The sequence below is a fragment of the Xyrauchen texanus genome, chromosome 21 (assembly GCF_025860055.1).
Source record: "Xyrauchen texanus isolate HMW12.3.18 chromosome 21, RBS_HiC_50CHRs, whole genome shotgun sequence".
Lineage (NCBI taxonomy): Eukaryota > Metazoa > Chordata > Actinopteri > Cypriniformes > Catostomidae > Xyrauchen > Xyrauchen texanus.
In genome coordinates, this window is record NC_068296.1 from 29,705,762 (window position 1) to 29,722,219 (window position 16,458).

Here is a 16,458-nt window from a genome sequence, read left to right on the forward strand (position 1 = left end):
GATTTAATATTAGCAAACTATAGAAGTCGTTTAGGACATCTACTTTCTGATTTCTGCAATTGTTTACAGACAGATTTTTTCACTTAGAATTCACAATATCAAAATTCTAGTAGGTCAGATCAAGAAATCAGCTAAGACCTCATAAAAACAATTGTGGAACTCCACAAGTCTGGTTCATACTTGGGAGCAATTTCCAAACACCTGAAGGCACATTCATCTGTAAATAGACACAACGCAGCCATCATACCATACAGGAAGGAGACACATTCTGTCTCCTAGAGATGAACATTGTTTGGTGCGAAAAGTGCAAATCAATCCCAGAAAAACAACAACGGACTTTGTGAAGATGCTGGAGGGAACAGGTAGACAAGTATCTATATCCACATTAAAACGAGTCCCATATCCTGAAAGGCTGCTCAGCAAAGAAGAAGCCACTGCTCCAAAACCACCTTAAAAAAGCCAGACTACAGTGTGCAAGTGCATATGTGGACAAAGATCTTAATTTTTGGAGAAATGTCTCTGGTCTGATGAAACACAAATGCAACTGTTTGGCCATAATGACCATTGTTATGTTTGGAGAAAAAAGGATAAGGCTTGAAAGCTGAAGAACATCATCCCAAACCATAAAGCATGAAGGGGTCAGCATCATGTTTTGCCGCAGGAGGGACTGGTGCACTTCCTCAAAATAGATCATCATGAGGAAGGAAATTTATGTGGATATATTGAAGCGACATCAGCCAGGAGGTTAAAGCTCAGTCGCAAATGTGTCTTCCAAATGGACAATGACCCCAAGCATACCTCAAATGTTGTGGCAAAATGGCTTAAGGACAACAAAGTCAAGGTATTGGAGTGGCCATCACAAAGACCTGACCTCAATCTGATAGAAAACGAGGAGGCCTACAAACCTGTCTCAGTTACACCAGTTCTGTCTGGAAGAATGGACCAAATTTCCAGCAACTTATTGTGAGAAACTTGTGGAAGACTACCCAAAATGTTTGACCCATGTTAAACAATTTAAAGGCAATGCTACCAAATACTAACAAAGTGTATGTAAACTTCTGACCCACTGGGAATCTGATGAAAGAAATAAAAGCTGAAGTAAATCATTCTCTCTACTACTATTCTGACATTTCACATACTTAAAATGAAGTAGTGATTCTAACTAACCTAAGACAGGGAATGTTTTCTATGATTAAATGTCAGGAATTGTGTAAAACTGAGTTTAAGAGTATTTGGCTAAGGCTTATGTAAAAGTCTGACTTCAACTGTATATTGTGCCTAAAGGAAATGAAGACTATTTTAGGACCATAAAGATTTAGCATCGTGACATAATTATCATGACAATTAATTAAATAATAAAAAGTAATGTAGTGTGAACAATGTTATACTAATTATTTGTTATATTAAAAAAGTATTTAGACATTATTTATTTATGTTATACACATTAAAATAAATAAATAAAAATAAGTACAAATGGCAGTATTTTTTAGTTAGATTATATTTAATAATCACCATTAAAAATTGTGATGAATAGTAATAATAAAATAATAAATACAAATAAAACTTTCATTAAATACTTTCAGTATATTTCTGTTTCAGGTTGAGTGGCCAGTGCCATGTAAGGAGGATGTAGAGTCATCATCTCATCTCTACAATCACTCTGGGACGATATATGAAGATCTAAGAGCTAGAGTCCTGTTTCCCTGTGAAATCACTGAATCTCTCACCAAAGACCTGGAGGAACTTTGGATTAAAGTGAAAGTACAACACTCCATCTTTTTCCAGGCGTCTGGAGTGGCAGCCGTGTGTGGGGAGTCATCACAGAGTTTACATTAAGCACGGGATACAACAGTAACAACAGCTCCTGTCCAGACATCACACATTGCCCTTCATGTTATTGTATATTAACTGAAGTGGTAATATAATCACAAATAAAGCTAGATTTTTTTAATTATCTGATGAAAATGCAAGTGGTGATTGCCCTCACTCTCTCGCTCTCTCTCTCGCTCTCTATCTCTCTCTCTTGCTCTCTCTCAAGGATTAGTGATCTGTTCATATCTGTGTGGTTGCTGTCTGGTTATTGGTTTGTCTTACCTGCTCGTCAGTAACATTCTACAGTACAACAGTTCATGAGAGGACACTTTCACTGTGCAGGTGATCATGTTCTGTGATGTTTCTTGACTGATTCCTTCTGTAGTATCAGTGCAGTCCTGCTGTAGTTGAAATTATTAAAATTATGCAAATTATAATTTTTGATCTGCTCTTGATTGACTGAATTGGTAAAGCGAGCTGCTGACTGAAACATTGGTGGATGTGATTTAGATTTAAGTGCTACTAATCAGATATCAAGCAAGAGATGCTTTACTGCATATTTTAATATTCCCTCTTATAAATATTTTATACGAAGGATTGATTCAAGTCTTAATTGAATTCTTGTTTTAACATTGAATCTGTATGGGTGATTCTCACAAAAACATGTCTACTTAGTGTCCAATTTTTGTAACATGGAATTTGAAAAAATAAAATTAACAAACAGAATAAGAATCACAATCACCTTTATTGCCAAGTATGCTTCCACATACAAGGAATTTGTCTTGGTGACAGGAGCTTGCACAAACAATAAAGCAACAAGACAGAGATGATAATTAAAAAAAAAGAAAATAGAATAAAAATAAAAATTGTATAGAAAATATAAGTAGAAGACAATATATATATATATATATATATATATATATATATATATATATATATATATATATATATATATATATATATATTCAACTTGTAAAATACAAATCTTTTATATACAGATACAAGAGAATGTAATGGCAGATGAGGATATGTTGGATAAATATAAATAGTCTAAGCTGTTTATTGCACATAACTATTGCTCAATGGGTTAGTTTTAACTGTTCATGAGATGTTAAGCCTGAGGGAAGAAACTGTTCCTGTGCCTGACGGTTCTGGTGCTCAGAGCTCTGTAGCGTTGGTCAGAACGCAACAGTTCAAAGAAGTAGTGTGCTGGGTGAGTGGGGCCCAGAGGGATATTTCAAGCCCTCACTCTGGAAGTGTACAGTCCTTGAAGGGAGGGCAGGGGCCAATCAATAATCCTCTCAGAAGTATGAACTGTCCTTTGTAATCTTCTGATGTCTGATTTCGTAGCTGCACCAAACCAGACAGTTATTGAAGTGCAGAGGACAGACTCAATGACTGCTGTGTGGAACTGTATCAACATCGCCTGTTGCAGATTGAACTACCTCAGCTGGCGAAGGAAGTAAAACCTCTGCTGGGCTTTTTTCACTAGTGGAGTCACAATGTGTGTCACCCACTTCAGGTCCTGTGAGATGGTAGTGCCCAGGAACCAGAATGACTCCACTGCTGCCACAGTGCTGTTTAGAATGGTGAGGGAGGTCAGTGTCGGGGTGTTCCTCCCAAAGTCCACAATCATCTCCACTGTTTTGAGCACGTTCAGGTTCAGGTTGTTTTGACTGCACCAGTGAGCCAGCCGTTCAGCCTCCCTTCTGTAAACAGACTCATAATCATCTTGGATGAGGCCAATGATAGTAGTGTCCTCTGCAACTTTAGGAGCTTGACAGAGGGGTCCTTGGTGTTGCAGTCATTGGTGTAGAGGGAGAAGAGTAGTGGGGAGAGCACACATCCCTGGGGGCACCAGTGCTAAAATGATATATTTTGCATGAAGTAAATGAAACCTATTTTTAGGATTATTCAGCATTTTTGTAATTCCCACTATTCTCAACAATGGTTCTCAATATATTGTCAATAATGTAATACAGTAATACAGTGATTTGTATTTAAAACAACATAATCCATCAAACACTACCATGACATTTAAATACAATTTAAATAGTAAATGATTGTTTATTATTTTTAAGATTATTTTTTACTGTAATGAGAATTGTGGGTTTATTTGCCATGAAAAGTATTGAAAAAAAATCTGGTAACACTTTACAATTAGGATCCATTTATTAACATTAGTTACTGCATTAGGTATCATGAACTAACAATGAACAATATATTTTTACAGCATTTATACATTTTTGTTAATGTTAGTTAATAAAATCACAATTGATCATTGTAAGTTCATGTTAGTTCATAGTGCATTAACTCATGTCAACTTTTGATTTGAAAAACGTATTATTGTATGTTGAAGTTAACATTACCAAACATGAATAAATGCTATAAATATTGTTCATTGTTAGTTCATGTTAACTAATGTTGTTAAATAATGTTAACGAATGGAACCACATTGTAAAGTGTTACCAAAAATGTTAATGTTCTTAGAATTTTTATTATGCAAAATTCTTGGAATTCTTATAATTTCTTTAGTTATTTGGGGGAAAAATATGACACGTTCTTGACAGGTTTCAACCATACAGTATATGTTTACTCTCATATTCTTAGTATTGATTTAAGCTTTAAAAGGTTAATTCCATATAGATAAAAAAAAAGTGATTAAACTCATTCAACATGTCCACATGTAACACTGCCAGAATATGTAATGCGTTTGATTTTACTTGAGCTCAAATCTAGTGAACTCATGTTGTCAAACCAATAAACACCTGATGAATTAAAGAAACATTTGTAACAATTTGAATGAACACTTGCTAATGATCTTTTAAGCATTTGTTAACATTTGTAATGAAAGTTGTAAGTGCTACAAAGAAGATCTTGCTTTTTGTGTTGGGTGTCGTCTTGTTGACGATGAATGGGTGGTTCCTGGGTCTGTAAAGTTTGGAGACGGATGAAACTCATCTGATGGGAAGATTGATCTGAAACAAACACTTTAACCTCATAAATGAATAATATCGTTTTTAGTGCGAGCTCACATTAGCTTAGAGAAACTATGAGATCATGTTTACATTCAGAACATGCTACAAATTATCTGTTAAATCCAACTTTGCGTGACTTGGCAGAAGCTAAACCTCGCGCTAACTTTGTTATGGTCAAAGTTATTTGGAGTCTTGCTGTGTGTGTGTGTGTGTGTGTGTGTGTGTGTGTCTGTCTGTGGTGGTCGGCCAGCAACTCTCTCTTGTTCACCTTACAGAAATCTTGTTCACTCAGACCCCTCAAGCTGATTTACTGACTGTATCGCTCTGATAAACTGTGTCAGTAAACAACCGTAAAAAGTTATATGTAACTGTAATTCTGTCAACAAACCTGGAATTACTTAAAAGCTGTGCTGGTACAGAAAATGTACATATGTACATATATGTACAAATGTACATTGGTTTTTCTACCAATTCGAATCAAGAATTCAACAATAACGTGGCATCCACTATCCACAGATATTCTCTCAGATTCTACGGTATAAACAGCCATCAGTAAAAACATGTTGAGACTTTAACTTGTGAATAAATCAAACACTCCACTCAGTAGACAGATATACATATTTTATTGGAGATTTGCTCTATGATAATATAAAACACCTCATATTTCACTTTAATTTTAGCAGCAAAAGAAAACCTTCCGGACTCTGCGTGTGTGCTTGCAGCATGATACAGAAACCTGGTGTTCATGCAGATTATTTATTGAGTTTCCGATTCATTTTAGATTCATCCAGACATCCCGACCCCTCTCTGATCTCACATAAATATCATAAATAACACACAAAAACACATGGACACAATCACATCAGAGCTCTGGGGGATTATGAAAATTTAATATGGTCAGACTCCCACATTAAAGTCAACATGAAACCATTTTTCAAGTTGTTTCAAACTTGTATGACTTTTATTGCATCTTTTTGCCATAAAATAAAAGTGAATGGTGACTGAGACTAACATTCTGACAAAAGGCACAGCTACGATTACTTTTGCAGAAGGCATGGCACGATGTTGAATAAGTGTTAACTAGCAAAAGATTAATATCCAAACAGCCTCTTTTTAATGGTGCACTTTATACTCTGTGAGAGTGAATTAAAAAGAAACTCACCACTCAAACAATATTCTTGACCATTGTGAATATTCAGTGTAGCTGTGGACGAACCACTGCCCACACAGAGATCACTGGCAAACCAACTTCCTATTGGTCATCGAGGCAAATTTGCCTGTCAAAGTTCACCAAACTTGAACTCCTGGAGAAATCCCAGAGATGAAATTCTTCGCCACCGGACGTCTACTGTGCAAAATTTGACGATCATGCAGATTCCCATTGAGATGACTGTATTTCACCTGCAGAATTTTGCCATGCAAAGGTAAATGTGACCACACCGTAACATCTTTTGTGTTCCGCGGAAGAAAGGAAGTCATATGTTGGAATGACATGATGACAGAGTTTTCATTTTTGGGTGAACTATTCCTTTAAGAAAGTAAATAGAGGTCCATTTTGAATTCATGTTGACTTTAAGGGTCAAATGACAAAAATTAAAGATTAAAAATAATAATAAAATAAAACAAGTAAACTGCTATTATTTTCTTTTTGACTTGGGCTGGAAACAAGAATGGAATGTCTCAAACTTTTGAAAAGATGGATATATACAGTATATTCATTTTGATATTTAAAGCTTTGCAGCTCATTGTTACAGACACACAATCCAGGAACACACGAACAGCGCTGTGCCATGCCATATTTGGAGAGATTGTAGTAAATCATCTGTAGTAAATGCGTTGATGATGTTTATTTTGTATTTTAACTTTTAAATAGCTCTAATGATTGTGAAAGTGCAGCGAATGAAAACAGAGAGATGTTCTGTTTATTCTCTCTGAAATACAAAAATACTTTTTACCATTCAAAACAGAGATGAGAATTTAGAGCTGTGCACATTGTTGGTACACACAACAACTCCAAAACATTTATGTAATTTTTCATCACATGTCCATAATTCCTAAACACAGAGAGCTTTATGAATATCCTGCATATGAGCAGCAAAGAATGTGTTATTGATTATTTTGATGAATCTGAGTGTGTTCTATTTTAAATATTTGCACAGGAAGCTGCACATGTGACAAATAATCTTCTTCCTTGCTCTTTCATGCTGATTTCAATTCATACTGAGAATAATCTCACATTCAACACACCAGACAGGTGAATCCCAAAACAAATGCAGTAATACTGTAGAAATAGCTTGTGCTATCTCACTGCGTCTGTGTTTATAGATCTAGACGTGTGTTGGCTTTATGCCAGTTTCTTTTCGTCTTCACTGCACTTTCGAGGGATGAAGTGAGAAGTGATACTCTCTTTCCTTGTCTTCTTGCCTTTCAGTGGTCTCCCCTTCTGTGACAGAGAGATGAACATCTCTTTGCCATTTTTAGTCCATTTCACAGAGGAGTAAGCTGTGTAGTAATTTTCTAAAAACACTTCTTTGAAGTTGCAGCTGTCGTTATAGTCTTTCTGTTTGGAAAAGGAAAGATGTTTTATGTGAACATGCAAAACAGAAATTCCTATATGCAATATTCAATCAAACATAAATTCCTGAAGTATCCATTTCATTGTTTATATTTCATATTCAAATCACCCTTGAAGCATGAGTAGACTTATTTTTGGAGAAATCATTAGCTGGAAATGAATGAAAGCACAGATGTTTGTTGTTTGCAAGACGGGGTGGGTGTTACCTTGCCCTGTAACATTCCGGTGCGGTTCATGGAAATATAATACTGGCTCTTCAGTCCTTTTATAGCCAACACGCCACCTTCTGAAATGGTCCTGATCTCCAGAACACCTGAAATACAGCCAGTAAACCTGAGCGAGTGTTTGGATAAGACAAGCACAAAGCTATATTTTGGGGGCAAATGTTCTGCAAAATGTCATCAGAGGTCATTTAAATCAATCAAAACATCCTTTTGGGGAAAAGTGGTTCATGCTTTAACTAAATTTGTGTTTTTTAATTCTTTGGGTTAGTCTATAGTAAATAATATAAGCTTAATTTCAGAACATTATGTCCAAGGCTGGAGGTCAGCGTTTAAATTGGGGTTTTGGAGGGGGAAGCAAATGATCATATGCGGTCGATGTTTAGCATAAATTCACACATCCCTAAAGTAAAGTGAATACATTATAACTCATTAAACTCACTCAATTATTCAGTAATTCATGCAAAATATTTTAGAAAAAGTTCCTTAAAAGTAGAGTAATCAGTTCATTAAATCATGCTGCAAGAGATGTTTTCTAGTGATTTTACCATAGGTATTGTTGTGTGATCACACACACACACCCGCACACACACACACAATTAAGTCCTGAAAAAACACTTTGACCACTATAATTTTATTAAATGATATAAACTTGATATATTGTTATACTAACCTTCTGGAAGACTATAAATCTGCTTTTCACATTAAGACGTATTGTTAATCACCATAGTGACTACAGAAGGGCACATGATGACATAAAGTTCATGAAGAGAGGCCCTTCCAAAAGCAATGACCAATAAACATATAGAGACAGTGCTCAGTTGCATTCACACAAACACTAAACACCATCAGGGTAACACATTAAAAATTAACTAAACAACATAAAATATAACACAGGACCCCCAATGTACATAACTGCTATTAAAAATAAGAAGAAACATAACTGTTCCCATAAAATGTGATGAGTCACTCAGGGAATTCTAGTAAAACACCTGCATATAACTTCTACATCATTTTATTAAAAACAAATATAGTTTACCATACAATTACATGAATTGTTAAACATAGATTTTTATCGTATATATGTTACGGCAATTACCCGTTGACAAATTAAAGGTTATTTTTTGTAGTATTTGCACATTCTTTTCCATTAAAATGACAGTAATGTTTTACAGTGTATGCTTGTAGGTTGTTTACAGTTGTGTTTACTGTCATTTTACAACGGCTTTGAATGAGGCCCATCCAATCAGAATTTTGAGTCAGGACTATCAATTTTATCATTCCTAATATATGGCATTGTTGCAGATTAAATATAACATGGTTCTCATTATTCTCTGAAGCACGACCGACACCCAATTAAAATGAAACCCTCAACAACCGCCAGTTACATGCCACACACTGTGAAGAACAGCAGAATGTTTCACTGCTAAAAGGTCTATTTGTTGTTAAGGAGGTTGTGAAACAGACACTGTCCTGGTGTCTTTTGTGTGTGTGGTATTTCGAGTTGTTCTGGGAGTCTTTGGTGGGTTATGGGCAGGGATACATGTGCGTCTCTGGAAGTGTTTGGTTTACATCTGAGCAGTTCTAGCGGTATAATAAGCTCCTGTCACGGCACGACTCTTGAGAGAACCTAACAACCCATCTGCTTTTCTCTCCCACAATGCTGTCTTCCCGCTCTTACCCTCACTGCATGTCTAACATGCGGGCTGTTCGTGCAGTTGTCAGCCACATCTGGCTGTATCAATTTTTCTTCTTTTCAACGCCAGTTGACGTAATGATTTTTCCTCCATAGCAGAGATGCTCACCCTCACGCTAACACACAACTTTCTACGAGAATGATACATTCAGCTCTGAAATTATGTAAATACACAATTTACTGGTGTAAATAATTATTCAAGTATTTAATTAATGTTATCAGAGTAATTACTAAATCAGTAAGTTTTGCACAGCATTATCATCAAATTCTGGTCTGAATGAGTTCTGATTTTGGTCTGAAACTGAGTCTATATTTTGGTCTGAGTTCTGATTGTGATCTGAATCTGAGTTCTAGTTCTGATTGTGATCTGAATCTGAATTCTAGTTCTGATTGTGATCTGAATCTGAGTTCTGGTCCTGTTTGTGATCTGAATCTGAGTTCTAGTTCTGATTGTGATCTGAAAATGAGTTCTGGTTATATTTGTGATCTGAATCTGGATTATGGTTATGTTTGTGATCTGAATCTGAGTTCTGGTTCTTATTGTGATCTGAATCTGAGTCCTGGTTCTGATTTTCTGATTGTGATCCGAATCTGAGTTATGGGTCTGTTTGTGATCTGAATCTGAGTTCTGGTTCTGTTTTTGATCTGAATCTGAGTCCTGGTTCTGATTTTCTGATTGTGATCCGAATCTGAGTTATGGGTCTGTTTGTGATCTGAATCTGAGTTCTGGTTCTGATTGTGATCTGTATCTCAGTTCTGGTTCTGATTGTGATCTGAATCTCAGTTCTGATTGTGATCTGATACTGAGTTCTGGTTCTGAGTATGATCCGAATCTGAGTTCTGGTTCTGACTGTGACCTGAATCTCAGTTCAGGTTTTGATTGTGATCTGAATCTGAGTTCTGGGTCTGTTTGTGATCTAAATCTGAGTTCTGGTTCTGTTTATAATCTGAATCCAAATTCTGGTTTTGATTGTGATGTTAATCTGTTCTGGCTCTGATCTGAATCCTGGTTCTTGTCTGACCTAATTATTATTATTATAATTTGTGCCAAATTTCTAAAATGTGCTATATAAATAAAGTTATTACAATGTACTTTAAAATAAAAATGCAACTTTGATTCATATAATTTAATATACTGCATACTCATATTTGAATGCTCTGCTGACAAAAGTTTGAAGGTTATAGACCTTATTCACAGCAGCGCCATCTTTGATTTTTGAAGAGAATGACAACGAGACTGTGAGGGTTTGATGTAAAGACACTTCAATTGGTTGTAGGCCTACTGCAGTTTAAAGGGTTTTTGGATCGTTCTGCATAAAAAACATTGAAAAAACATCTTTTCAAAAACATTTGGTAGACAAAAAACTCCAGACAACATGATCAGATTTGATCTTGGTGCTTATTACTGCTTTAAACCATGCGAGCCGAAAGTCTATCCCTCACAGCCTCGTTGTCAACTATTGTGCTACCATGAATAAGGTCTATACAGGCCTTACAGTCAAGACTAAGGTTGCTAAAGTTGAATGAGTGGTTGTTAGGGTGTTCAGGCTGGTTGCTTTGAATTTCTTTTTGCCATAGCTAGAGTTTTGGCTGGTTGCTAGGTTTTCCTGGCTTGTTGCTATGGTGTTGTAGCTAGTTGCTTGAGGGTTGCCAGACAGACAGACAGACAGATAGACACTGACGTGCGGTCTGGTAGGCAAACTAGGCACTGCCTACCCTGCCAAAATTCAAAAATAAAATGTTTATTAATTAATAAACTTGTATTTGGATTTTTACTTTTTATTCTTGTGATTTATACATGCAATATGTGTGTTATTCCAATTGTTTAGTTATGATGACAAATCTAGCAGTTACGCATAATCAACTAAAAACATATGGTAGAATAAGCAGTGCTTTTACGGTCCATTCATTGCAGACGACAAGCGGGAAACCCATGTTGCGCATGCGCACTTCGATCCTATATTCTTTAACATGTACGGCAAAAAGCACAAATCTGCTGTGCCTTTTGACGTAAATATGTTATGCCTGTAATCATCTCCGTTACGTATCAGACATGGACCAATTCAAATCGAGATATTCCTGGACATTTGCGTAGCTAACGTCATTACACCACAGCTAGCGTACATGCCTAATCCCCGCAAAATTCAAAATGACAGCACCAGCCGTAATCACGGAATTAAGAAATTTTTCCAAGCTCGATTTTAATTCCAAATAGGAGTTAATTGCAAGAGGGAGGTCTACGCCAGCCTTAGATGGACTAGTACAGCAAAAGGGCCCAAAAAGTATCCGATCATTTCAAACTGATTGGTATGTAAGAAAAGATTGGCTATGTGGCTGCGCTAACAATCAGCGGCTGTACTGCTATCCCTGCCTGCTTTTTTCAACCAGTCAGACTGTTTGGACTTCAGCAGGATATTGTGATTTGAACAGCATGAAAAGTCGTCAGCTCACATCCAGTGTCAAATTACACTGAAAACCTTTGGAAAATCTCGGATCGACCTTGCACTTGACGAGCAAAGGAAGCTGAATATAACCTACCACAATGAAAAGGTAAAGGAAAACCGTGAGGATTTGAAGGATCTGATAAATGCATAACGTTCACTGTTTACGCGCTTGTGTGTGTGTGTGCGTGAGAGAGAGAGAGAGAGTACACGATATACATACATCCTGATTTGTACATTTCTTGATATGCCGCGCTTGTGTGTAACGTTCACTGTTATTACGTGTTATTAGCTTAAACAATAAATCAGGTAATCTGGCTTTCATAACTCAGTGCCTAGCCTCTTTAAGACATCACCGCACGTCACTGCAGATAGATGTGTGAGTTTTGATAGTTGGAGATTAAAATCATGAACATTCTTGGCCCGCTTGAACATTCTGTCTATGTAAGTCTATGGGATAGTTGGGATATATTTGAGTGGCCACAAGGGGAAAACTGTAAATCTGATCAGTTAGTAAAGACATAACACACTAAATAAGAACAGTCTGAAGGCCTGTGCCAAGTTTCGATGGATGTATTTTGAAAGCTGCAGGAGAAGGTACAATTCATAATTTTGATCTTGGTTTAGAAAATACACTAAACCATGTCATTAATTAAAGTTATTGTAAAATGTTACCCTTCTTCCAGAATTCCATACTTACAACTGCTGTGATATATAGCCACAAATCAGCTCAGAAATATGGTATGACATCACACAGACGTGATGATGCTCTTACTGTAACAGTTGTTGGGGTCCTGTGTTCCATTGATATTCCCATACTCGTCGACTGTGAGGAACCATTGTGTACGACTGTAGAGGCGTCGAATTCTAACGTCCCCTCCTTCCATGTAGTCATAGTTCCTTGTGTGGCGTTCATGCTTGAAACAGTCAGTCACAGACATCTGACCAGTGACCCCCTCACCGCCACACATGCATACACGACCTATGACTAGCAAGACGTGCAACCACAGTCCAAATGGCAAGTTTGGCAGTTTCCATGGTAGCGCCCATTTGCGCATTATACTGCGTTTCTCAAGGAGTTCATGAACGACATACTGAAGGCAAAACTGTCACTGAGGATTCTGCTGCAATTGGATCCTCAAGTCTTGGGAGTTTCGGTCCTGACCCTGAACTCTCTGAATCTTTTCCAGTAAAATCCTCAGATTAAAGAGTAAACTCTGACTTCATCCTCAGAACTCCTGAAGGACAAAACATGAATATGAACACTCACATGCTTCCTGAACTGTCCAATCCTGATAAAGCTACAGTTCAGTTTGACAGGTCAGTTTGTCAGTTGTTGCAGAACTTTTCATTTTTGTTGATTACATCTTCTTTAAGCAACAGTTTAGTTGCAATTCCCTTCTCACTCACCTCACATATAAAACTAATTTAACATGTTCAGTGTCTTTAAATTTTGACAGATAGGGTTTTTTTATTTTATTTTTGATGCCGAGACCAATATCTTTAATGATTTCCAGTAATGCCAATACACAATACAATAATAGTTCCATCATGACATCTCTCTGAATGACTTAGCATGTTAATGTGAATATGGCATATTGATAGGATATTGGTCTTGTCGGACTAGATCTGCTACGCTGCACCTTCTGCAGAGCAAGTATAGAGATTTGCTACTGTTTGAACATACACAGACATACTAAGCATATGGACATGCTGGTGCACAATTAGACAAAACACAAGACATGCTGCATTGAGTATGTAGGACATGCTGCTGCTGCACAGTTAGAAAAACACAAGACATGCTGCATCAAGAATGTATGATATGCTGCTGCATAATAAGACATAAATACAATCTCCCAAACAAAGCAGGAAAACACATAACAAGCAGATCTACCACCAAGACCTTTGTACCGCTGCTGCTCTGAAGAGCCATGTGCACCAAGTGTATGCTAGCTAGGTGTGACTCGACCTGTTTGGCCGAATGGCTTAAACTACCCACCTGACTCACAATATGAATCTGGACCAGGAAGGCCCAGAGCTTATATAACTAGTGACTTAGTCTGGCTATGTGTAGATTTATTTAAACTAATGACCAAAGAAAGTGATGTGTACTAGTTCCCGATTTAGCCACAGCTTACCTTGTTAAAGATGTGCTTCTATGTTTCATGGCTAAAGCAGACCTTACCGTGAAAGCTGCTTGAAGAAAAAGCCCCAGAAATCACCTGAGCAAATAGCATTTATGATAAATGGCCCTATCAGCCTTTGCCATGTGAGCAGATTGGCCTGACATATCACATGTAAGCAAGCTGGTTAGCTAACAGACAACTTCTTCAAAAAAAACCTGTCAGCTTGGGCTGGTCAGAGTTTCATGTCTGAACTTAGTCATTCATGTCATTCTTATTTGTATTACAATTATACAATACACCTTTTTTCAAAGCACCTTTATAGAAAATCATGCCTTAACATCTTAAACCCTTGAGTGAACAGCTTTATAGGAAATTATGCATTTATTTTTAAGGCAAATAAGAGGAAAATTAGATGTAAACTAAATTGATGAATTTAACTGAACACATATTTTACACTTATATTACAACTTTTGTAAACTTAAAAATATTCAAAAACAGAAATTAAGGTTTTATTGACAAAGCTGTCAATAAATTCAAGGAACTGACACTAGTTGGAATGACCACCTATGATAAATGGCAAAGCGGGTACATCAGCTGATAATCTCAAAATAAACAAATATCATCTGATTAATCAGCCTGGCCAATATAATGGTCTATCTTTACCTTAAATGTATTTGTATTTGTCCCTGCCTCACAATCTCTGTCTGCCTTTCTCTCTATGCAGTTGCAAATTCCCTTATAACAAAATTACATTAAACTGTCAATGTGAAACAGAGATCAGTTTTAAAACAGTCTATTAAATCTACTCACATGCTTTTCCAGAATATGTGTTTCAGTTCTGATAATTCCAGAGAATTTTTTTATGTGGCACATTGAGAGAGAGAGAAAGTTGTGGGACAGCCAGTCTGCGCTGTGCATCTTCTCGTGTTGCTGAGCGCTGTGCAATCTCTGATAAAAGCCTCGCGCTGACCTCACTTCTCTGCAATTACGTCTTAGCCACTCAGCTGTCACTGGGATGCTGGCGCGAGAGTAAGAGAGAGAGTCGCTCTTTTTGGAAAGCCAGGTCTGAGTGGGAGCTGTAAACATAAAGAACGGCTGCACTCTTTCTGAGGAAGAATGCCTGCAAGATTTGCATGCCAGAGGAGATTCAGAAGAGGGTTTTCTCAGTATCCTCTTGTTCTTTTGAGTTTCACTTGTGGTCAGAAGAGTTTTGTCTTTCATTTGTTGGTGTCTTACTGAAAAACATCAAAGCTTGAGTTGAATACAAAGGCTGATAGCTTAATCTATGAGGGTAATAAATCTAATGAGGCGGGCCGCAATTGAGGAAGCTAAACAGAGGGCCGTTTACTGCTGGAACTGGTAATCTCTGCAGAAGGTCAAGCACTATTTCACTTTTCCTGTTTGTATTTAAGAGGTAAATTTACAGTTTTACACACCTGGCCTCCACGGCTCTTGACACATCAAACGTTCCCAACATTCAGAGCCCTGAGGGAGACCCTGCATGGAAAGCAGAGACCAAGTCTTCTGGACGGTTCACTGTACTCTTTCATTTCCCAAACGATGGCTCGTAAAATGCCTGATCTATTAGCTCACGGCCATTTGCAAATGCAGAAGCTACAGACTTCCTTTTACCTTACAAGCATAATAAAGTTTTACAGGGAGCGCACTATCTAAAGCTGTTATTGTGTTTCTGTACATCTTTCTGTGATCCTCTAAAGTTTGATCTACAGAAAGTTTCTACTCATATACACCAGTATACTATATTGGTATAGTCACTATACCAATACAAACCCATTGGATGTGTTATTAAAGTTAAGATGAAGCAGCATTCACAACACGTTACTGATTGGATGGTGAAAACTGGGCATTCCATAACAGTGTGGAGCCAAAACCTGAATGAGAATTTGAGGTTGATTGTGGAAGACCATTCGCCAACATTATCCAAAAGAATAAGAAAGCTTGGTGATGTGAACCGAAAAGGAAAGTAATTTCAGAGGTGGAGCAGGTTTTTACATTTTGATGAAAGATTAATAATAGCATCTTGTTCTTTAGTATAAGGTGCACTGACAATCGGATCATATGGGAAATTGTAATAATAGTACAAAATGGTGAAATCGGTCCAGGTCTCCCATTGAATTCTTCCAACTTTTACTCCCATAGAGAAAAATAAACAATCCAACGAACAATGTTATTTCAATTTTTTTCTAAACTTAACCCCTGTCCCAAACCATAACCGTAAAGAGTAAGCCCCTCGCCCAAGTCTTAAACCTAACCATTATTTTATTAGTAAAATAACTTTTGTGTATCACAGAAAAGATGGTTTTGGGAAGAGTTTAGATGTTATTGACATACATCAGTCATTTGTATTGCATAAATAAATATAGAATAAGCAATAGAATTTGTTCACTTTATCATAAGATGAAGTGTTGGATAGGAGGCTAGCAAATATGTGATGCTTGAATTGTATCGATTTGAAATTCGGTTTGTTGATTGGTTGATCTATGGGAATAAAAGTTGTATGTTTTTGTACAAGCCAAGCTGCACAATATATTGCAATTACACCATCTCTTAAAAATTATTACCAGTTATTGTGAGACTGTGTTGGCACT

The 16,458-nt window shown here is 36.9% G+C and overlaps 2 protein-coding genes across 2 annotated transcripts in view; one reads left to right on the top strand and one right to left on the bottom strand.

Annotated features, from left to right (window-relative positions):
• Positions 1–5,402: 5,402 nt before the first annotated feature.
• LOC127661457 (fibroblast growth factor 7-like) lies at positions 5,403–14,786 on the bottom strand. Its single transcript, XM_052152189.1, has 4 exons — positions 14,660–14,786; positions 12,499–12,961; positions 7,572–7,678; positions 5,403–7,350 (listed from the first exon to the last, which is right to left on the bottom strand). The coding sequence occupies exons 2-4, from the start codon at positions 12,779–12,781 to the stop codon at positions 7,135–7,137; spliced, it is 606 nt and encodes a 201-aa protein (XP_052008149.1). The 5' UTR covers positions 12,782–12,961; positions 14,660–14,786; the 3' UTR covers positions 5,403–7,134.
• LOC127661455 (selenocysteine insertion sequence-binding protein 2-like) overlaps positions 11,729–16,458 on the top strand; it is a 67,580-nt gene continuing 62,850 nt past the window's right edge. The window contains exon 1 of the mRNA XM_052152182.1: positions 11,729–11,832. The gene's annotated coding sequence lies outside the window, so the exon portion shown is untranslated. The remainder of the gene's footprint in view (positions 11,833–16,458) is intronic.